Genomic DNA, 25406 nt, shown 5'->3' with positions numbered 1-25406 from the left:
TCCTCCATAGGTGCCAAGGAAGAATTTGTTCTTTGTCTCTTCTACTTCTGGCGGCTGCTGGCATCCTGTGGCTTGCGACTGTGTCCCTCAGAACTCTGCCTCTGTGGTTACATTGCCTTCTCTTCTGTGTGTCAAGTCTCCCTCTGCGTCTCTCTTGTAAGAATACATGTGATTGCATTTATTGATCACCTAGCTAATACAACATTATCTGCCTCTCTCAAGGCCTTCAACTTGATCACTTCTACAAAATTATTTTATGAAATATAAGGCCACCTTTACGAATTCCAGGAATTAGGAAGCGGCTGTCATGTGTGGGGTCCATTATTTAGCTTATGAATTAGATGTATGTTTGCATGCACATGCAAGTCTTGCAAAATACACAAACAGAAGATACAGATTATAAGCATTAAAATAAGAATCTAGTTGCTCGCAGATTTTCATTTTGTAGAGAATTCTATGGAGTTGAGGAAAATATATTTAAATGGTGATATTATAAATTCAACCAAATATTCTTTTATTTTTGAATAAGAGATTTTCTCATCTATAAAAAGTCTTGGTTTACTTCTCCTGAAGAAAAAAATTTGTTGAACAACAGGTGAATGGGAGATGAATCAAGGTTAGAAACTTAAGGATAGGGAAAGGTCTGGTAATAAGCAGAGAACTTTATAAAACTGACAGATTTGAACATCAAGTTAAGTCTCAGTGCTGGAGTGCTGACTTGACTCAGTTCATATTTACACTCAATTTCTAGGTAATCTTGAGTTCCATGGCTTTATATACCATCTTTATGCTAGAAACAACTTTACTCATATCTCTAACTTAGACATCTCCCTTCTACTCTCCTTCAACAAAGTGTTTTCTCTTTTTCTTTCTTAGATACTTCATAAGCATCTGAAAGCCAGCATGCCCTGAAATGAACTGTTGTTTCTCTATTTAGACCTGTAAGACCTACAACTTTCCCAGTCTCAGAATATGATAGATTCACCCTACCAGTTACTTAAACAGAAAATCTTATATTTATTGTTTACTCCTCTCTGTCTTTTGGTGAATCTTGTTGGCTACTGCTTACAAATATTATAAATATAATACCTTTTACTTCTCAGTAGCTACTAACTAACTACAAGCCATTCTTTTCTCTTATCTGGATAGTTAAACAGCTTCCTTTATGCCCACTCTTGCCTTTTTATAGTTTAGCCTGCAAAGAATGAGAGTGCTCCTTCTAAAAAAAAAATGCATGATCATGATTGTGTTACTCAGTCTGCTCAATGCCCTCTGATGACTTGTCATCTGCCTTTCTCACCAGTTCCCACCTCATTTCCTATCACCCTCCCTTATTTCTTTCAGCAGTTTAGGCCTCTTACCTGTTCCCTAAACACAGTACGTGAGGAGATCTCCATAGGACCTTCTCATTTGTTCCCTTTGCCTGAACTTCAATGGGACGATGTCCTCAAATATTCTATTACTCCATTTCTTTAAATGGGATCCAAGACAGACTTACTTTACTGAAATTGACATGTCTTGGAGTGATAATGTAATATGATAAATAAAATATTTTTTATTAAGACATTAGCATATAATAGTTGAAATATTTGTTCTTCTGAGGGATAGTGATGGTCAAAAAGAGATTGAAAAGATGATTGAAAGACATCCTAGAAAAAGTTTTTTTCAGGCATTGAAAAATATGCGTTCATATGTAGAATGCTGTACAGCAGTGTCAACCATTGATCAAGAACCATGGATGCTCTGGAATTCAAGGCATTTTTTTGTAGACTTCAATCTACTCTAAGTAAATTGCTGCCTCTCACAACTGACTGTAACTCCAGGTGAGCTGAGAGGAAGGACATGGTATTCACTCTCTGTCTTTGAAAACTTCAATAATCTTATAAGAAAGAACTAGTGTTCTGTTCTTCTTCTCACTTAATATTTTGCACATGACTTCAAAGAGAAAACTCCAAGGGAGATTATTAAAATGTTATCTTTCATGGTTATGTGAAAATGTTAATTCACTTACCAAAGAGAATATTATACACACATTTGGTTTAAAATTGAAATGCCACAGCAGATGTTAGCATTTGAGTTTTTACTCACTTATTACCTTGCACAAAGATAGGAACTTCAAAATTAGCATATTACAATGTTGTAAAACAATGATAGCACATTTCAACTAAAGAAAATTGGTGGAATGTCTTTAAAGGCAGTGGAGGGAGGCAGAGTCCTCTTGGACTAAAAATGTTGTTTTGTGCCTGAGGCTATAGACTAAAGACTCATTTCCATTGATGCAGTGAAAAACTGAAACTAAACTAGGTTTGCTCTTCCTGAAACTCCTGTATTCCTGGAAACTGTCTTCAGCAAAAATAAAATTACACACCATGTCTTCAAAGGGGTCCTTGCAAGTATGAGTCTTGAAGTTTGTTATTCTTCATGATATTTTTTTTTTCTTGGAAAATATTACTTTTCATCCCAAAGGCCTAACAGTATAATGAAAATTTGCATTAAAAATATATACACCGTCCTTTATGCCACCTGTGATTCCTAGACCACAACACAAGAATCTGTATCTGTTTTCTGCATTCATGGAAGAGACAAATAAGATGAGAGGAAAGAAGATAAAAGAAAGCCCACATGCAAAACGAGTGAATCCATTTGCCCTCAGCCATTCTATGAGGAGATGAATATAACCAAGAAAACTTAAATTTGATGTCAAGGAGAAAAAATGATCTATCATGAAACATTGAGAAATGCTAAAAACAAAAAATGCCAAAATATCAAGATTAACATGAGAATGAAAATTATCATATGTGACTAAAGTCTAAAAGACATCAGAAAAAATTTACTAAAAAGTAGATAGTCAAAACCTCATAAATTCAAATTTTACTCCCCTCTTCATTACGGAATCACCCTTTCTGAAGAATATCTGCTGCAAGAAAATACTTGTATTTTCTAATCTGGTAGTAGAATATTAATATAGATATGAATGTGCCCTAGGCACTTAAAGAAGTGTTGAATTTTGATTTAGGCTGTGAAAGTAAATACTGCACTGAACAAAGTTTAACAGTCAATAAAAACTTCATTCAAGGTTTTTGCCATTGGGGAATTAAGATTGCTGGGAGAAATATCAATAACCTCAGATATGTAGATAACACCACCATTATGGCAGAAAGCAAAGAGGAACTAAAGAGCTTCTTGATGAAGGTCAAAGAGGAGAGTGGGAAAGCTGGCCTAAAACTCAACATTCACAAAATAAAGTTCACCAATATCTTGTCCCATCACTTCATGACAAACAGATGAGGAAAGAATGGATACAGTGACAGATTTAATTTTCTTGAGCTTCAAAATCACTGTGGACAATGACTGCTGCCTTGAAATTAAAAGACAATTGTTCCTTGGAAGAAAAGTTATGACTAACCTAGACGGCATATTAAAAAGCAGAGGCATCATTTTGTCAGCAAAGATATGTATAGGCAAAGTAATGGTTTTTCCAGTATTCATGTATAGATGTGAGAGTCAGACTATACAGGAAGCTGAGCAGTGAAGAACTGATGCTTTTAAACTGTGGTGTTGGAGAAGACTCTTGAGAGTCCCTTGAACTGCAAGGAGATCCAACCAGTCCATCCTAAAGGAAATCAGTCCTGAATGTTCATTGGAAGGACTGATGCTGAAGCTGAAGCATCAACACTTTGGCTACCTGATGCAAAAAGATGAACCATTGGAAAGACCCTGATGCTGGGAATGATTGAAGGTAGGAAAAGGGGGCAACAGAGGATGAAATGGTTGGATGGTATCATCCACTCAATGGATATGAGTTGAGCAAACTTCAGGATATGGTGATGGATAGGGAAGACTGGCCTGCTGCAGTCCATGGTGTTGCAAAGACTCAGACTTGACTGAGCAACTGAACATCAATAACAATAGTTGCAAATGGGGAAAGAGACTGAACTCAACTTCTCTGAAATAAAAGATGTGAAGGTTTTTTCATGTTGAGGTGAGCTAGTAGAAAAGTACTGGAAGACTTTGGGGGAGGATTGCCCTAAGGGATATGTTGAGCACATAGAGTTATTCTTGAGTTTGCAATGTTTTCTTCTGGGATTAAGCCATCAGTGTTTGGTAATTGGCTCCCAAAGAAGTTAGGCTCCTGTCTTCCCATTGAGACTGAGTGATGGAGGCACTATCTCTCTTAATGTTTAGTTTCAAAGTAATAGTTCCCAGGTCCTTGAGAAAGAGATTTCATGGGTAGTAAAACTGACAAGAGGCTGAGAGATTCATATACATTTCAAAGGTAGAGAGAAAGAATTTACAATGCAAGATTTCTGAAGCAAATTCTCTAAGAAACTGGAAGTCAGAGGCCCACAGCCAGGAGGAAATTTGTCTAAAACTTTGTCAAGCTGAGGGGAACAGTAAGGCTATCCTTGGTCAAGGCAATGATTTTGAATTTATATTCCAGGTTGTATTAGGTATACTAGTAACATTCGTCTGGCTTTTATCCCTCTTTGACTAAAATTGGGAGCGGTTATCCTTAATAGATGATAGATAGATAATAGATAGATTGATAGATCATTCTCTCTCTCTTATTTTTAGATTATTCTCTTGATATATTTACTTCAAGTATTTTAGAAAGGTGTTTAACACTGTTAAATACATTTTTATAGTTTATTATCCAGAGACTTCTTTGATAAATCCCCTCTGCTCCTGCTTTTTCTCCCTAACCATTGAAGGAAATCAAAACTAACTAGAATGTCTAACTCAGAAAAGCAAGGTAATATAGTAATTGCCTCAAGCAAAAGACTTCTACAAATGCTTCTAAGGAGAAAAGCAAGTCTTTATATTCACCTACTTAGTTTAATAATCATTATGTAATTAATCCTAGTAGCATCTCTTTCTGAACCTGGCAAGAATGACTACTTGTCCATATTTTTGAGAGTTCGAAAAACAGTCAATACTTTTAAAATGTAAAGTACGATGGGAAACAGAAATTAAAAGTCTGATTAGTCATCTTGCATCTGAATTGTTATTATTACTTAGTGTCAAGTAACAAATTGTGTGTATCGTGTTAGTCACTCAGTCATGTCAGACTTTGCGATGACACAGACTGTATCCTGCCAAACTCCTCTATCTATGGAATTCTTCAGGTAAGAATACTAGAATGGGTCCCCATTCCCTTCTCCAGGGGATCTTCCCAACCCAGGAACTGAACCTGGGTCTCCTGCATTGCAGGCAGATTCTTCACCCATTTGAGCCACCAGGGAAATGGAAGCAAATTTTGGGTTAGCTCAAACAAAAGGATGATCTTCAGTAATAACTGCAGTTAACGAACTGTAAAATATTCTATGTATCTCATGTACTCTTTCTTATTTTTCAGACATCCTCTCAGAGTATATATTTATAATAAAAATAGACATCTTGAAAGGATACCTTTCTGGTGTGGAGGTCATTGAAAAAACTGTGTGTGCCAAATTTATTTTATGCATTCAGTAATATCTGCTATAGTTCCTTGTTCAGAGGAAAACAATTAGGTCCTCAGATATCAATAATAAATACATTTCTTTCTCATGTTAAATTGCAAGTTTTATAGTTATCTGCTTGTGAGTACTAAAACAGTATGAATATTGCCGCGCCCCCCCCCCCCCCAACTTGCTGAAATCAGAATCACCTGAGAAACTTAAAAATACTGATGAGGAGATTCCACTCCAAGATTCTCAAATGTAGTCAAGGTTGAAATTTGAGAATCATTTAATTAAATATCCAAATATCAATGTGAAATTACCTACTATACATATCCACAATTCTATCTCATCACCTCTTCTGTGCTAAAACTCAAGTACATCAGTCCTGTTCAGTCACTCAGTCGTGTCTGACTCCTTGCGACCCCATGAACCACACAGCACGCCAGGCCTCTCTGTCCATCACCAACTCCTGGAGTCCACCCAAACCCATGTCCATTGAGTCAGTGATGCCAACCAACTATCTCATCCTCTGTCGTCCCCTTCTCCTGCCCTCAATCTTTCCCAGCATCAGGCTCTTTTCAAATGAGTCAGCTCTTCACATCAGGTGGCCAAAGGATTCGAGTTTCAGCCTCAGCATCAGTCCTTCCAATGAACACCCAGGACTGATCTCCTTTAGGATGGACTGGTTGGATCTCCTTGCAGTCCAAGGGACTCTCAAGAGTCTTCTCCAACACCACAGTTCAAAAGCATCAATTCTTCGGCAATCAGCTTTCTTCACAGTCCAACTTTCACATCCATACATAACCACTGGATAAAGCATAGCTTTGACTAGAGGGACTTTTGTTGACAAAGTAGTGTCTCTGCTTTTTAATATGCTGTCTAGGTTGGTCATAACTTTTCTTCCAAGGAGTAAGCGTCTTTTAATTTCATGGCTGCAATCACCATCTGCAGTGATTTTAGAGCCCAGAAAAATAGTCAGCCACTGTTTCCACTGTTTCCCCATCTATTTCCCATGAAGTGATGGGACCAGACACCATGATCTTCGTTTTCTGAATGTTGAGCTTTAAGCCAATTTTTTCACTCTCCTCTTTCACTTTCATCAAGAGGCTCTTTAGTTCCTCTTCATTTTCTGCCATAAGGGTGGTGTCATCCGCATCTCTGAGGTTATTGATATTTCTCCCAGCAATCTTGATTTCAGCTTGTGCTTCCTCCAGCCCAACGTTTCTCACGATGTACTCTGCATATAAGTTAAATAAGCAGGATGACAATATACAGCCTTGACGTACTCCTTTTCCTATTTGGAACCTGTCTGTTGTTCCATGTCCAGTTCTAACTGATGCTTCTTGACCTGCATACATAGGATAGTTTATTTGGATAAATTCAGTGAAGGGTTTCCTCCTACACACACCTCCCTGAATCATTTTCTTCTACTTTTGTCATGTTTCTTCCTGGGTCTCAGAGGACTCACAATGTAATTTTCCTGCTACACAATGGAACTAAGCTCAGCTGTGTCTCATCCTTCCATCCATTCACTCAGTCAGCAAGCATCCACCCAGTGATGGTACTTGGCAAACAGTTCCCAGCTGGGAATCTAGAGATGGATCTGATAACATCAAGGCACTGGCAGTTAATTGCCATAGAAACTTGGATTTTTTTCACCTTTCAGGGTAACCATAAAGAATTAAACTAGGCTAAGAAAATGGGTTATGTCGGGAAAATAAGCCAGTCTTTTGTGGGCGGAGTTTTATGTGGTGTGTGCATGGTTATTTGTGTTAACATTCACTTCTCAAATCATTCTTTCACTCCTGCTGCTTTATTATCTCATCAGTTGGTGACTCTAATGATGAGATTTTGCATCAGGTAAAAGACAGAGCAAGGCAAACTAAACTCATGGATAAAAGTTTCTGAATAAGTCAAGTGATATTCTAGCTAAAATTCAAGAATGAAGCAGTTGGTTGTCCAAGGTAGGACAAAGTGGACCATGGTATCTTTTCTTATGACTGTGACTAGTCATATAAGAAAATTTACAGGTATTCTATAAACATCAGTTATGTTTTATTCATTATTACTCTCATCAAGAGAACTTTTAAAGGTCCTCAATGCTGTTGAACAGGCATCATTTAGTTATTTCATAAATAAGAGGGTTCTACATCAAAATGACACTCAACTGATTCAGAAAAACATAATAGATCCTAGGAGAATAGCACCTGAAACCAAGATGGTGGTTATATAATGGAAAACCAGGATATTTGGCTATCTTATGTGTGGCTTTTTTATTCATCTCAAGATGAGGGAAGAAATGTAAAATAAAATGTCCATTTATATCACCACTGAAACGAATTAACTTGGCATGTATAACAACTCTTTTTGATCAGCTGAAGTTGATAAATACCATGATCTTTGAGTGACACACTGAGTCAGGACTGCAGATCTATATTCATTGGATCTAACTAGAGATACTTATGACCAATGAATAATGAGATTTGCTTCTGCTGACAGTCTACAGACTGATAGACTCACTTTATACTGAGTACTAGTTTTCACTTCTTAATTAGCATAATCAACAATACTGCCCTGGGCTTCCTTGGTAGTTCAGTGGTAAAGAATCCACCCGTCAATCCAGCAGATACGGGCCTGATCCAGGAATAACTCACATGCCTAAGAGCAACTAAGCCTGTGTACCACGACTACTGAGCCTGTGCTCCAGAGCCTGGGAACCACAACTACTGAGCCCATGTGCCACAACTATTGAAGTGCATGTGGCCTAGAGCCTGTGTTCCACAGGAGAAGCCATGACAATGAGAGGCCTGTGCACTGCAAAGAAGAGTAGCCCCCATATGCCACAACTAGAGGAAAGCCTGCACAACAACGAAGACCCAGAACAGCCTGAAAAAAAAAATAAAATTGTAAAGAAAAAAGAAAAAAAGAGATAAGAAAAAAGAAAAAAAGAGATAATGGCCATTTAAGACAAAAACAGCAAAACAAAACAAAAACAGTGCTGCTCTTTCCTGGGATTTGAAATCCCCTGACATCTTCCTTTTAATGAAAGACAATGAATTTATTCATGAGATGTGTTCCCTTGTCATGAAAGTTAGTAAGTGCAAATTTGTAATTTTGAAAATTATTAAAACAATATGATTTATCTGAAATATATAATCATTTCTTTTTTGAAATTGAACAATTTCTTTACTAAAATCCTGATATATCTGGGTCCAGTCAAGGGATATTTCAGATAGTACATAATTTTTGAATTACAGGAATTTACATGTGGACATGTTTGGGAGAGTTGAGGAGTGAGGATGTGAGAAAGAAAAAAGTTGAAAGAACAGGAGTATAATTTGAGGACTATAAGCATATACATCTTTAAAAAATTCGAAATATATGTAATTATATTTTTTTACATTTTGTCTTTTGGTTGCGACATTTTGTTTCTATAATTAGGTGATTCCAACTGACCATGCTTCTTATTTTAAGATTCTCTTAAATAAATTCTCTTGCCTTCATATAAAAGAAAAACCAAAGAAGCCAATTACTTTGTTTGTTTTAATATACCATATTAACATTAAACACATAAATTAGTTAAAAGGAAATAATATTGTAAATCACAGTATGTAATGTTTCAAGACCTCCCACCCACTTTTTAAAAATATCTTTTATCAGTGGTAATAAAAATAAATTGGAGATAGGAAACAGAACTGAGATACGTTTTAAGGAAATAATTTCTTAAAGTTATTCAGGAAAGAAAGAGTTTGAAGCTGCAAATTGTTTTAATATGCATATAATTAATTGTCATACTTTATAATGTGAACTTTAATTAAACTTGTTCTAGCCATTTGGGTTTTGAAATGCTAGGTACAATACTAAGTGAAAGAAGAGAGGAATCAATTTTATCCTTTTGACATTTTTGTTTTATACATAATAGCTTTCTTACCAGGAGTGTAAGAGAGCCAATGATAGTTTTGCCTTGATCTACAGGAAAACGAACGTTCTGTAAAAGGTAAATCTATTGATTAGAGACCTGCACAGCTTTCTTTCTTGCTAGTGTAATCGTTAAATTGATTTTTCCAATCCATCATGTAATTGTTCCAGCGATGGAATCCTGCTTTCCATTCTCGTTCTACTTCATCAATATTTCCTGTAAAACATGAAGTGAGTTGTGTTAATCTACATTTCAATTTCTGTTTATGTTAATTAAAAAATAATTTTGATTGCAGATACCATTTTCTCCTAGTACACTGCACAGTGATCTTTTAATTCATTATTTATTATCAACTTCCTTCACTACATGAAAAAACTGTAATAAAATTGTAAATGTACTATATGAAAATGAAAATAATATATACTTACAAGATGTATTCAACATAAAATGCAACACACATGAGTTTGTATATTATGTCAAGTTACGTTACATATTTTTTCTTTAGTTTCTGAGAAGATACATAAATATTATTTTCTAGACTCCCCTAAGCATAGCAAAAATCTCACTTAATGCATCTATTTTACATATATAATTATATAGCAGATTATTATTTCTGATGAAAATATTTATATATAAATATTTATTATTAATGCTTTAGGAGAATTTTGTAGTTGGTATTCTACATAGATTTTACATTCTTTTTGTATCAATATATTTTCATTACACACAAAGCCTAATCATTGAAGAGTTTATTAAAAATAGTGTAATATGGAAGTTTATTTACTGCTTTGAAAATTAGAAAGATGACCAAGAAAATCTCTGTTTTCCAGTAGTTTGCAAAGTGTATGTATTTGTCAGGGGAGAGGAGTGTTTCTACCAGAAATAATATGAGACAATGAACCAAAAAGGATTTATGTAATACAAAAAACTTGAAATCTTGAATCATTTGAAAAGTGTATTATATTAAAGAATAAAGATTGTAAACAATATAAGCTCTTAAATTACAAGCTTTTAAAATCAAGTATTTAAGTTCCTAATATAAATAGATGTAATAAAGCCAGAAGATAGTTTATTCAAATCTATGAGTATTTAATATATTTGTAGTACTCTCATGTTTTAAGTTTTTAGGAGGTTTTGTCAGGAGATAGCACTGGTCATAGCAAACAATCTCTTCCAATAACACAAGAGAACATTCTACAAATGGACATCACTGGACAGTCAATACCAAAATCAGACTGATTATTTTCTTTGTAGCCATAAATGGAGAAGCTCCATATAATCTACAAAAACAAGACTGTGAGCTGACTGGGGCTTAGACTATGAACTTCTATTACCAAATTAAGACTTAAATTGAAGAAAGTAGGGGAAACCACTAAGCCATTCAAGTATGACTTAAATCAAATACCTTATGATTATGCAGTGGAAGTGACAAAAAGATCCAAGGGATTAGATCTGATAGACAGAGTGCCTGAAGAACTATGGACAGAGGTTCATGACATTGTATAGGAGGCAGTGATCAAGACCATCCCCAAGAAAAAGAAATGCAAAAGGCAAAATATTTGTCTAAGGAGGGCTTATAAATAGGTGAGAAAAGAAGAGAAGTGAAAAGCAAAAGAGAAAAGGTTAGGTACACCCATTTGAATGCAGAGTTCCAAAGAATAGCAAGGAGAGACAAGAAAGCCTTCCTCAGTGATCAATGCAAAGAAATAGAGGAAAACAAAAGAATGAGAAAGACTAGAAATCTTTTGAAGACAATAAGAGATACCAATAGAACATCTCATGCAAAGATAGGCACATAAAAAAGACAGAAACAGTATGGACCTAACAGAAGCAGAACATATTAAGAAAGATTGCAAGAATACACAGAACTATATAAAAAATATCTTCATGACCTAGATAACCACGATGGTGTGGTCACTCACCTAGAGCCAGACATCCTGGAATGTGAAGTCAAGTGGGCTTTAGGAAGAAGCATCATTACAAGCAAAGCTAGTGAAGGTGATGGAATTCCAGTTGAGCTATTTCAAATCCTAAAAGATGATGCTATGAAATGGCTGCACTAAATATGCCAGCAAATTGGAAAGCTCAGCAGTAGTCACAGGACTAGAAAAGGTCAGGTTTCATTCCAATCCCAAAGAAAGGCAATGCCAAAGAATGTTCAAACTATTGCACAATTGCACTCTTCTCACACGCTACCAAAGTAATGCTCAAAATTCTCCAAGTCAGGCTTCAACTGTATGTGAACTGTGATATTCCAGATGTTCAAGCTGGATTTAGAAAAGGCAGAGGAACCAATATCAAATTGCCCACATCTGTTGAATCATTGAAAAAGCAAGAGAGTTCCAGAAAAACATCAGCTTCTGCTTTATTGACTATACTAAAGCCTTTGACTGTGTGGATCACAGCAAACTGCGGAAAATTCTTAAAGAGATGGGAATACCAGCCCACCTGATTTGCCTCCTGAGAAATCTGTATGCAAATCAAGAGGCAACAGTTAGAACTGGACATGGAACAACAGACTGGTTCCAAATAGGGAAAGGAGTATGTCAAGACTGAATATTGTCAACCTGCTTATTTAATTTATATGCATATCATGAGAAATGCCTGGCTGGAAGAAGCACTAGCTGGAATCAAGACTACCAGGAGAAATATCAATAACCTCAGATATGCAGATGACACTACCCTTATAGCAGAAGTGAAGAGTGACTAAAGAGCCTCTTGATGAAAGTGAAAGAGGGGAATAAAGAAGCTGGCTTAAAACTCAACATTCAAAAAACTAAGATCATGGCATCTGGATCTATGGCAAATAGATGGAGAAACAATGCAAAGAGTTACAGACTTTATTTTCTTGGGCTCCAAAATCACTGCAGATGGTGACTGTAGCCATGAAAGGAAAAGATGCTTACTCCTTAGAAAAAAAGCTGTGACCAACCCAGACAGCATATTAAAAACAGAAAATATTATTTTGCTGTCATAGGTCCATCCAGTCAAAGCTATGGTTTTCCAATAGTCATGTATGGATGCGAGAACTGGACTATACAGAAAGCCGAGTGCAAAAGAATTGATGTTTTTGAACTGTGGTGTTTTAGAAGACCCTTGAGAGTCCCTTGAACTGCAAAGATATCCAACCAGTCCATCCTAAAGGAAATCAGTCCTGAATGTTCATTGGAAGGACTGATGCTGAAGCTGAAACTCCAATACTTTGGGCACCTGAAATGAAGAACTGACTCATTGGAAAAGACACTGATACTTGGAAAGACTGAAGGCAGGAGGAGAAGGGGATGACAGAGGATGAGATGGTTGGATGGCATCACTGACTCGATGGACATGAGTTTGAGCAAGCTCTAGCTGTTGGTGATGGACAGAGAAACCTGGCGTACTGCAGTCCATGGGGTCACAAAGAGTCGGACATGACTGAGCGACTGAACTGAACTGAATAAAGCTAGAAGATGGTTTATTTAAATCTATAGGTATTTTATATCTGTGTAGTTCTGTTACTTTTTAAGTCTTTAGGATGATGAGCTACAGTCATTAAATTAAAAACAAAGCTTTAAGTTATTTCACCTATTGTGAAAATAAAAACTGACAATTTTTATTTATTTTTGAGTTAGGAATTTTTTGAAATGAATTATAACTTTGTAAGGTGTTAATTAGGAGAAGAATGTTCATGTGATTTCATACTATATTATAATGTATACATAAAAATGTCTTCATATTATTAACAATGGTGCACATTCAGTGATTTGCTTTTTGTTAAATGAAAATCAAAATATTTAATGCCATTATGAGATCCCCTGTAATTTAAGATATATTTAGGTTTGAAATGTTCACAGTGCTTGGACATTGGACAAATATTTGTGAGTTTATATTTGAGTTTATAGGACAAAAATATCCTATTTTTTATGTAAAATGCCTTTGAAAAGGTCAATGGCTATAATTTTTCATGAATAAAAGAACTTTTCTAAAAAGAACTTTTCTAAAGAATCAAAAAACAGTAAATGTGGAAGAAAGATATTAAATATCCTACCAAATGATTCACTCTTCTGTTCTTTTTTATGATAATTAAATGCTGTTTTAAAATTATTTACACAAAATAAGGTTAGAAACGACAAAATTTTTCTATAACAAATAAATGACTGGTTTAGAAATGACAAAACTTTTGGTATAACAAATAAATGACTGGTAATTTAGCATTTAGATGATGAGTTTTAATATTTATAGAAAAGGTCTTATATCTGATTTTCTTCAGGGAATTATATAAAATCCATTGATTCATATAAACATAAATTTATTTCTTCTTGTGTCATAATCAAATATCTATACAATTTACTTACTAAAAGTTTACTTTCTAATGTCAAAATGCTCTATAAATCTGATTACATTTTCCCTTTAGAATTACTGAATATTGATTGAGACAATACAGTACAAAACATTTAATTATTTTCTAACAGAATTTAAAGGAACCGAATACACTCTAATGAAAAGACAATTAAAAAAAAAACACACACCTTAGTCCTATGTTATAAATTGTAATGAAAATTAGAACTTTTTTCTCCTCCCCTCCTTATTTTTCCTCCCAAACTGGAATGTTTGTACTTAAGTGGCTATAGATTTATCATCATCATTGTGATGTAGTTCTATCTGTTTTGTAGTTACCAGGGTACTGCACTGTGAAATAACAAAAAGAACATCAATATAGGCTTTGGAGTGACATGTGTTGAAATTCCAACTTGACCAATTATGATATTAGTATAAAATAAATTAACTTTTCAAATTAATTTTCCAACTGTAAATGGAGTTGGTAATCCCTATTTTGCAGTGTTGCCATGAGGGATAATTGAGATGGTGTGTACATTTTGAAATTAAACTATATGCATCTTTGGGGAGCTCTGGAAATGAACTTACTGCCTTTGTTACAAAAATTCATTCCTAACTTTGCTCTTTATTGAATCAGTGTAGAACTAGATTAATACCAGTAATTTAAAAACACACTTATACAACTTTTTCAGGATTTTTATGATTTTTGTTTTGCCCACATTATGTTTCATTTGGGGGAAAGTCAGCAGTCGTCCCTATAGAAACAAGGATAATAATTAAACTATTTTTTGTCTTGTCAGTTAAAGAAGGGTGAGCTAAGTCTAACTAGCCAAGTCTGAGGAGTTAGGGCAGAACATAAGAGAAGTTACTGTTATTTTTAACCCAGATGAAGGTAGAAGACATTAATTATATTGATACTGAATGATACTGAACATTACAATAAAAAATAACATATTTCCTGTGCTTTAAGAGATCATAAAAATATCTTTCTGTTCCCTTTACTTGCTTATCTTTCAGTTTTTCAATAAGTTAGTAAAATTGCAAAAGAATTCATAATTCTTTATGGAGTAAATCATAAACTTAGTAATTTCCCTGTTATAGTTTGAGGTGTGTGGTGAGATAGAGTGAACTACAATAAACTCGTCAGGAAGATCTACTGGAGAAGGGATAGGTACCCACTCTTGGTATTCTTGGACACCCTGGTGGCTCAGCTGGTAAAGAATCTATCTGCAATGAGGGAGACTGGGGTTCAATCCATGGGTTGGAAAGGCTATTCTGGCCTGGAGAATTCCATGTGGATTTTATAGTTTATGGAGTCGCTAAGTGTCGGACACATTGAGCAATTTTCAGTTTCATGATGACTCAGGCTGGGTTGTGTGAAGACTTCTTATGCTTTTACAGTGAAATAAATAGAACAGTTACTTTGATCATCAAATAACTCGAAGTCTTAAGAGGAGACTCTACACATGGACATCACCAGATGGTCAACACAGAAATCAGATTGATTATATTCTTTGCAGAAAGATGGAGAAGCTCTATACAGACAGCAAAAACAAGACCAGGAGTTGACTGTGGCTTGGATCATGAACTCCTTATTGCCATATTCAAGAGTGAAATTGAAGAAAGTGAAGAAACCCACTAGACCATTCAGGTATGACATGAATCAAATCCCTTATGATTACACAGTGGAAGTGAGAAATAGATTTAAGGGTCTAGATCTGAGAGACAGAGTGCCTGATGAACTGTGGATGGAGGTACGTAAAATTATACAGGAGACAGGAATCAAGATCATCCTTAAGAAAAAGAAATGCAAAAAAAGCAAAATGACTGTCTGAGGAGGCCTTACAAATAGCTGTGAAAAGAAAAGATGTGAAAAGCAAAAGAGAAAAGGAAAGATATACCCATCTGAATGCAGAGTTCCAAAGAATAGCATGGAGAGATAAGAAAGACTTCCTCAGCAAACAATGCAAAGAAATAGAGGAAAACAATAGAATGGGAAAGACTAGAGATCTCTTCAAGAAAATTAGAGATACCAAAGGAACAATTCATGCAAAGATGGGCTCAATAAAGGACAGAAATGGTAGAGACCTAACAGAAGCAGAAGATATTAAGAAGAGGTGGCAAGAATACACAGAGAACTGTACAAAAAAGATCTTCATGACCCAGATAATCATTATGGTGTGATCACTCATCTAAAATCAGACATCCTAGAATGTGAAGTCAAGTGGATCTTGGAAAGTATCACTACGAACAAAGCTAGTGGAGGTGATGGAATTCCAGTTGAGTTATTTTAAATCCTGAAAGATGACGCTGTGAAAGTGTGGCACTCAATATGCCAGCAAATTTGGAAAACTCAGCAGTGGCCACAGGACTGGAAAAGGGCAGTTTTCATTCCAATCCCAAAGAAAGGCAATGCCAAAGAATGCTCAAACTACTGTTCAATTGCACTCATTTCACATGCTAGTAAAGTAATGCTCAAAATTTTCCAAGCCAGGCTTCAGCAATACGTGAACTGTGAACTTCCAGACATTCAAGCTGGTTTTAGATAAGGCAGAGAAACCAGAGATTAAATTGCCAACATCTGCTGAATCATCAAAAAAGCAAGAGCGTTCCAGGAAAACATCTATTTCTGCTTTATTGAAAATGCAAAGCCTTTTGACTGTGTGGATCACAGTAAACTGTGGAAAATTCTGAAAGAGATGGGAATACCAGACCACCTGACCTACCTCTTGAGAAACCTATATGCAGGTCAGGAAGCAACATTTAGAACTGGACATGAAACAACAGAGTAGTTCCAATTAGGAAAAGGAGTATGTCAAGGCTGTATATTGTCACCCTGCTTATTTAACTTATATGCAGAGTACATCATGAGAAATGCTGGGCTGGAGGAAGCACATACTGGAATCAAGATTGCCGGGAGAAGTAACAATAACCTCAGATATGCAGATAACACCATCCTTATGGCAGAAAGCGAAGAGGAACTAAAGAGCCTGTTGATGAAAGTGAAAGAGGAGAGTGAAAAAGTTGGCTTAAAGCTGAGCATTCAGAAAACTAAGATCATGGCATCTGGTCCCATCACTTCATGGCAAATAGATGGGGAAACAGTGGAAACCAGTGGCTGACTTTATTTTTCTGGGCTCCAAAATCACTGCAGATGGTGACTGCAGCCATGAAATTAAAAGACGCTTGCTCCTTGGAAGGGAAGTTTTGACCAACCTAGACAGCATATTAAAAAGCAGAGGTGTTGTTTTGCCAGCAAAGGTGCATTTAGTCAAGGCTATGTTTTTTTTCAGTGGTCGTGTATGGGTGTGAGAGTTGGACTGTGAAGAAAGCTGAGTGCTGAAGAATTGATGCTTTTGAACTGTGGTGTTGGAGAAGACTCTTGAGAGTCCCTTGGACTGCAAGGAGATCCAACCAGTCCATCCTAAAGGAGATGAGTCCTGAGTGTTCATTGGAAGGACTGATGCTGAGGCTGAAACTCGAAACTTTTGGCCATTTGATGTGAAGAGCTGACTCATTTGAAAAGACCCTGATGCTGGCAAAGATTGAGGGCAGGAGCAGAAGGGGACGACAGAAGATGAGCTGGTTGGATGGCATCACCAACTTGATGGGCATGGGTTTGGGTAGACTCTGGAGTTGGTGATGGACAGGGAGGCCTGGCATGATGTGGTTCTCAGGGTCACGAAGAGTTAGACACAACTCAGAGACTGGACTGAACTGAACTTACTTTGTTTTGCTTTTAACAAGGCATGGAACAGTCAAATATGAAAAAATGCTTGATATTTTTCCTTCAAACTACCTTTTCACTATATCATTTTTGTTTGCATTCTTGCTAATTAGCCAGTAGCAGAATATGAGATTCCAGTGTTACCAATTAGAATTTTTTTTAGTTGTATCAAGCAGTATTTCATGATTTATTCAAAGGCAAAAGGAGGAATAAATGAATCTGATTTTTTTTTAATCTGAGAAGATGCGAAGGTCAATTTTTTCTCTATATATGAATTTGTTTCCTCAATTTTAATGAATAATATTGATATTTCATCAACATTGAATGGGTCATTTCCCTACTTCCGTTTCTTGTGATTATGGTATATTGTAGTTATATTCTTAGCAAAATAATCTGAATTTGTTAACAGTTGAAACAAATAGTGTATTTTATTTCTTGTAGGTACTTGCAATAAGAGCATAGGTGTGTGCTGAAATATAGTCTGAAGTTAAGTGTTAGAATTTGTGTGTTGAACAAATCTTAAGGATCATTTTTTGAGCATATTTACTACTCAGATATAAATACCTGCTCAGAAGGTACTTATGCTTATTGTACTTCCATTGTGAGTGAAATAAACATTTCTCCTTTTAAGAAGTCTTGTTCATGAAAAGATGCTCAACATCACTCATTATTAGAGAAATGCAAATCAAAACCACAATGAGGTACCACTTCACACCAGTCAGAATGGCTGCGATCCAAAAATCTACAAGCAATAAATGCTGGAGAGGGTGTGGAGAAAAGGGAACCCTCCTACACTGTTGGTGGGAATGCAAACTAGTACAGCCTCTATGGAGAACAGTGTGGAGATTCCTTAAAAAATTGCAAATAGAACTACCTTATGGCCCAGCAATCCCACTGCTGGGCATACACACAGAGGAAACCAGAACTGAAAGAGACACATGTACCCCAATGTTCATCGCAGCACTGTTTATAATAGCCAGGACATGGAAACAACCTAGATGTCCATCAGCAGATGAATGGATAAGAAAGCAGTGGTACATATACACAATGGAGTATTACTCAGCCGTTAAAAAGAATTCATTTGAATCAGTTCTGATGAGATGGATGAAACTGGAGCCGATTATACAGAGTGAAGTAAGCCAGAAAGAAAAACACCAATACAGTATACTAACACATATATATGGAATTTAGGAAGATGGCAATGACGACCCTGTATGCAAGACAGGAAAAAAGACACAGATGTGTATAACGGACTTTTGGACTCAGAGGGAGAGGGAGAGGGTGGGATGATTTGGGAGAATGGGAATTCTAACATGTATACTATCATGTAAGAATTGAATCGCCAGTCTATGTCTGACGCAGGGTGCAGCATGCTTGGGGCTGGTGCATGGGGATGACCCAGAGAGACGTTGCGGGGAGGGAGGTGGGAGGGGGGTTCATGTTTGGGAACGCATGTAAGAATTAAAGATTTTAAAATTTAAAAAATAAAAAACTAAAAAAATAAATAAATTTAAAAAAAAAGAAGTCTTGTTCAGTATTTTTTTTTTTGAAATTTTCCCTTGCTTGTGAAGTTTACTTGCTTTTAAAAAACCAAAAGGAATATTTCCATAAAATCTTCAGCCCAGGTCATCTGAAGAACCCAATTTTCAGAATACTGAAAAGTAAAATGTTTAAATTTTTATGACTAGAAAAATATAAAGTATAATAAGAACATATCTTCTTAATATTTAAATCCCTCTACATTATTTGCTTATGAAACCCAAAGACATGACATTTTATTTATTTATTTTTTTTTGTTAAAGCTTTTCAAGACATGACATTTTAAACTAATTATGTTTATTTAAGTATAAATATTATTATTACTACATTGTTGACATTATAAGAATTATGTCATACATTTACTTTAAAATTTATTAAATATATTTCATAAAACTCCTTTTGGGTGATTATATGAAAAAATAAATAAATATAAAATCTGTTTTCAAGACATATTGGAAGTATCCCAGAGTGAGATATGTATTTCCATACAGCTCAGTGTTCTTTACATTAGGAAGTCGTTCAGCCCTGTGTAGGAAAGAGCAGCATTTAGCCAAAAACATAGGAATTGGTTTATTCAACTGCTTTATAGAAGTTGGGTATTTAGAGATAGAGATTTTGAAGTACATCTTCAAAGTTTGCTGATATTAAAATTTTAATTTATCCACAAATACACTACAGTAGGGGTTTTCCAGGTGGCACTAGTGGTAAAGAGCCCACCAGCCAATGGAAGCTGGAGATTTAAGAGACACAGGTCTGATACGTAGGTTGGGAAGATCCCCTGAAGGAGGACATGGCAACCCACTCCAGTATTCTTGCCTGGAGAATCCCACGGACAGAGGAACTTGGCAGGCTACAGTCCATAGGGTTGCAAAGAGTTGGACACAACTGAAACGACTTAGCACACACTCACGCACACTGCAATACACCACATGTGCTTGAACCTGAATGACTAAGTTGATTTTATAATAAATTAGTCGTTTAAAAATTTCCCTTACTCTCAGCTTATTTTGCTTCAAATTATGATCCTACCATTTCAAAATACTGATATTTTAAGTAAAGATTGAGAATATATAATCTGTGATATGTTAAATGGTACCTCTTCTAGTCTCCTGGCAGATTATGCATGTTACCTCATTGCTATTCACACCCAGAGGACACAAGGGCAGCACTGTAGCTCTGCCAAGGGATGCAGAAGCCTATCTCTGATGTATATTGTGTCACAGAACATTTGGGAGTACACAGAGCACTGGTCTATAAGTAGTGCTTCCCAAACAGGTGGAGTCTGTAATTATAATTTTGGTGAGTAATGTCTGAGAAAATAAAAAAGCATATTAAACAATCAAATACAACTCTGAAATGTCCCTATTTGCCAGAAACTAACCCTTAACCTCTCTAAAGAAGAAACTAAAACAACTACTATATAGTGATATCTAATATATAGCCTGAAAATTATGGAATATTATGAGAAACAGAAGGGTAAAGTCTAAAGGAACTGGTTAGCAGTATGTCCAGTTGTCGAAAGTAAATTACTTTTATTTGAAAAATATAGAAAATAGACTTGAGGAGCCACATCAGTTATAAAGAACTGGGCATTAAAAACACAAAACAAACAAACAAACAAAAAAAGGCAATGAATTGTATATGTATGTCATTTTTCTCAGAGCATATGCAATCACTCAAGTTGATGGTTTGAGCTTAGTTAAATATTTTACTAGTGAATTTTGAAATAATTAGATTATCTGAACCATTTTCCTAATGTTTCCTTATATAAATCTAAGTAATCACTTTCTGAAGCATAGCTAACTAAATTACTACTTGTTTATTATGTTATATAATGTATGTCTCTGGTCTTAAATATTTCCAAGCTCAGAATATTTAGAAATATTTGGATAATGTTTTTAAATATATAAATGCTCGAGATTTTCCCCCCTTAAAAATCAGTCAATGTATCACTAAATTTGTTTTTGCCTTTTTTGGATTATCAATTGTATTTAGTTTTATATCAGTTCAATTTTTCAGCTTTATAAGTTGTTTATTTTATATATTTACTTTTATCAATTTCTATTAAATAATTCCACAAAAATTTGCTGAATAACAAGATCACCCTTAGTTCCAGTATTAGGTTTCATTTTCTTCTAGAGAAATGTCTGGTTTTACTTTCTTTAAATAATGTACACAGTGGAATCAATTAATGTAAAGTTGCAGATGAACATTATCACTCTGCCCTAGATTGTGTAACTTTTTCCTCTTTTACATAGCCCACAACTAATTATTTAACCAAATACTAACAGAACCAAAAAAGTAACACATACCTGTAATTTCCAAAACTTTGGGAAAAAATAGTGTCCAGAATCGGCATTGTTGAGCACGTAGTTTGGTATTTACTTTTGGTGACTCCGTATTTAAGGTGAAATACTTTTGTTCATTGCTTTTGAAGACAGGCCATCTTGTACTATTGTTCTGGGTCCCATTCGGATTTCTAAAAAAAATAGAGATAGTTCTATTGAAGTCACTGATAGATTAATATATATGTGTGTATGTGTGTGTGTGTGTGTGTATACACACACATACATAATGTTCTCAGAAATCAATAAGAGCTTCTAAAAAGTCAGAAAATGTGAATTTGCTTGATAATGTCAAGCATTAAAGAACTAGTTGAATGTTTTCAGTACCTTGAAGCACTATGTTAGTTAAAATTGTAGGAATTAAAATTTAAAGAAGAAACTTTTACACATATTTCTGCTTAACATATAGGAAGAAAAATATATTCTATTTTAAAATGTTAATACTTTTTTTACACTTGAACATGTATATCTAAGTTTGGGACTGATTGCTTATTTCCTAAGTATGTAATAACCGTATTACTCTAGGTCTAACTTTTAAGTTGTTCTTTCATTCATATAAATTTGTTCACTGCTTAAAAATCCTTCAATAATCCCCCTGTGAGATCAGATAAATATTAGTGAACATGCCACCCACATTTCCAAGCTTACTTTCAGGTATTCTCTCTGCAGGCCAGCCAACACAAGTTAGGGACCCTTTCTTAGTGATTTCTTTCTCTATTTCACCTCCTGTCTTTGCCTAGCTATTACTTTTGCCTGGAATTGCTTCATTTCCTAATATCAGGTGTCAAAACCAATTCAGAACCTTCAGATACTGTTTTCATGCTGATGCTTCCCATATTTTCAATCGTGATTTTTAAATCAATAGTGCTTGACTCAATTTTTCAGAAATTTATAATTTTTGATTCATTTACACCTTGTAGGATTCAATAATATATTATTGCCTAGGTCACACAAACAGAAAAGTAAATAATAAACATTCTGGAAGTGACTCTCTGGATAGTTACTGGTAATTCTAAAGATTTCCCTTTAATATATTTGTATGCTACTTTTATGAGTCTGACACTGCTCTAGGCTTTAGAAATACAAATACATATGGAAAACGTATGTATCCATATGAAAACAAAGAACCAACAATATATGGTAGCCTAAATCAAGCATAAACATGACTTGTCAGAAGAGGGAATTACCTGAAGAAATGCAATTTTACATGAAGTAAGGAGAAAAAAAATAAGAAAGTAAACCAGGAAGAAAATTTTGGAAAACTAAAGAAAGGGAGCTGAAATAAAATAGGTAAAAAATTGTGTTCCTCCTAGTTCAAATAGCAATGAAAAAAAAAAGTTGTTTTCTTGGACTCTAAGAGGAGATTCTATTAGAATTATAGCTTTAGGATATTAGTGTTATAGCAATAAGATTTGACAATCTAGGAAAATGGTTTAGACTTTAGTTTGTAGGCATTTACAATCCTTGAAGGATTCTTGGCCAGATGGTTTACTGTAAACATAATAGTTTAGAATTACTAACCTAGAGGTGGTATCTAGAATAACCAAGAAACCTAGAAAGTAGTCACTGAGATTTGTATAAAAAAAAAAAAAGATTAAAGTGACAGTCAAATGCAATTCATCGCTTTCTAACTTAAGCACAACCATATAAGAAAATCTCCAGCTGAACTTTTCTGAAAGTATACCACACAAAATTCTTCATCATTAAAAACATACCTTCTATATATTATTGACAGAAACTTGGGAGTACTGATAGAACATACATTTTTTTTCTTGCCAAAAGCCTGTGAACCCCTAGAATTTGGAAAGGAAAGCAGGGATTCATCAGCATGGTTATCAGAGGCAGATTTTGCCATCAGGAACTTGTGTTGAATAAGTACCATAAGTTCCTATTTTATCACAGATGCAGACATATTCAACCATGAGTCAAGAGCTATAGAGATAAATAGTTTCGTGATGAACTGGTTGATTTTATGTAGGAACTGGATGATTTAATAAGAATTATTAAAAACCAGAGCTATTCAAGCTAAACCAATATCATAACAGGATTGAACCCTCTTGCTTTAGGGTATTATTTGAAAGAGGTCAGGAAGAAAATTTCTCCAGATCACAGATGGCACACTTGTCTAGGTGAATTATGTAGTTTTTTTCTTTTATTTTAAAGCTTTAGAAACTAACAAGTACAGCTGCTGGAGGCTGGATATTAAACCAGGAGAACCACTGGTCTGATTCGGTACAGCAATTCTTATGTTCCTAAATAGCCTACTTTCCTTCTAATTCTATTCTAATTAACTTATGGCACCATTTTAACTGCACATTCATTTCTGGCTTCTGCAAATGGTGACTTAAACAGAGCTGACTTTTACTTGAGTTCAAGAGCGAAGCACTAATGGCACTGCCAGTGTTAATTTAACAAACTTTGTCCTATGAAATACCTCATGACATTCCAAATTGTAGTTCAGAGATAATAAAATTCCTTTGCCTATGGATGCAGATATTGTTTTCAAAAAGTGATTGAAATAGCTATTGAAGTGATGAAACATTTTATTCTATAATTTGAAAAAAACCTCCAAAGACTAAAACTTAATGAGATAAACAATTCTCTTCTTATTTGTATAAATTAAAAACTTTTTAAAATGCAATATATTTTCCAGACACAAAATTCTGAAACACTGTGTTGTGCATGTTCAGTCCCTCAGCTACTTTGCTACCCATGACCTGTAGCACACCAGACTCCTCTGTCCAAGGAATTTTCCCAGCAAGAATAATGAAGTGGGTTGCCATTTCCTCCTCCATCTTTCCAACCCAGGGACTGAATTCATATTTCTTGCATCTCCTGCATTGGCAGGCAGATGTTTTTACCACTGAGCCACCTGGGAAACCCTCTGAAACACTAGCTAATTTTAATTTCAAAATTATAAAATAAATGTAAACATCTGACTTTGCCATTTTTAAAAAAATATTTTATATTCCTGTTACAAAATAAAGACCTCAAAGTGAAAATATGCAACACTCTCCATCATATAAAGAAATCTCTTCTCTTTATGTTATCAGGTTGGTTTTTTTTTTTCTAATTTGTGTTATACAAAAGTAGTCTAAAGATCATTCATTGCACCTTTCCTCTAATGTAAGATTGAAAAATTTTAAGACATGGTTTATTTAACCAAAAATGCAGAATACGTTTGAACAATTGTATTACAGAAAACTGCTTGCTTGTCATTGGTATTTGAACATTTTCTATTCATTTTATGAATAGAATCTTTAAAAATAAATTAATTGACTCAGGGTGCCTGGTATGAAGAACTAGGATATACTCAACTTCATGTATCAAATTTTCTTAGGAATACAAATTCCAATATTGCTTACCCAGTGCTAACACAGGAATTGAGATTCCTTTAAGAATTCAGAGATGGTTATTTCTAACTAAGATATATAGTTCCTTTTTAAGCATTTTATTTTATATTGAAGCGTAACCAATTAACAATGTTGTGATAGTTTCAGGTGAACACTGAATGGACTCAGCCATATATATTCATGTATTCATTCTCCATCAAATCCATCCAGGCTGCCACACAACACTGAGCAGAGTTCCCTGCGCTATACAGTTATCTTAAAATGAATATATTTTAGTGTTTTTTGTAATCTAGTAAAATGAAGTCATTATTACTAGTTGTAAACTGAAAGGCCACCTGAAATATTCCACAATCATAAGCAGGCCACAAGGATATAGTATATAGTGGATAATTTCTTATATGCAAACATTCATGGGTTTATATTCTGTCATGTCATGCTTAAATAAAACTATATTTTAATTTAAAGAATAGAAGGGTTATAAAAGAACCTGAATTTAGAGATTAAACCTATTCTTTCATTAAATAATTATCAATTGAGAGCATACTTTGTCAAACTTGTTTGAATCACAGAAGATTCAACAACAACAAAAACAGAAAAAAATTCCTACCTCATACAGTTTTCATTCTTGAGAAAGATAGACAATAATGATAACAATAATAGAGAAATATATAGTATGTTGAATAGTAATAGCTCCTAGAAATGGAAAGTAGGGATGATAGGAAATCATGAGTATGTTAAGTATGTTTGTATGTGTGGAGGGCAGAG

At 34.9% G+C, this 25406-nt stretch overlaps 1 protein-coding gene across 1 annotated transcript in view; it reads right to left on the bottom strand.

The window, feature by feature from the left end:
- Positions 1-8970: 8970 nt before the first annotated feature.
- The window catches only part of BCHE (butyrylcholinesterase), a 75932-nt gene continuing 59496 nt past the window's right edge, over positions 8971-25406 (bottom strand). Inside the window, exons 3-4 of the mRNA XM_069580375.1 lie at positions 21256-21422; positions 8971-9576 (exon numbers count right to left, since the gene is read on the bottom strand). Of these exons, the coding sequence (XP_069436476.1) occupies positions 9452-9576; positions 21256-21422 (292 nt within the window). The 3' untranslated portion in view covers positions 8971-9451. The remainder of the gene's footprint in view (positions 9577-21255; positions 21423-25406) is intronic.

Source organism: Ovis canadensis, chromosome 1, assembly GCF_042477335.2.
Source record: "Ovis canadensis isolate MfBH-ARS-UI-01 breed Bighorn chromosome 1, ARS-UI_OviCan_v2, whole genome shotgun sequence".
Taxonomy (NCBI): domain Eukaryota; kingdom Metazoa; phylum Chordata; class Mammalia; order Artiodactyla; family Bovidae; genus Ovis; species Ovis canadensis.
Note: the sequence above shows the minus strand (reverse complement) of the source record. Positions and strands in the feature narration are given on the sequence as shown.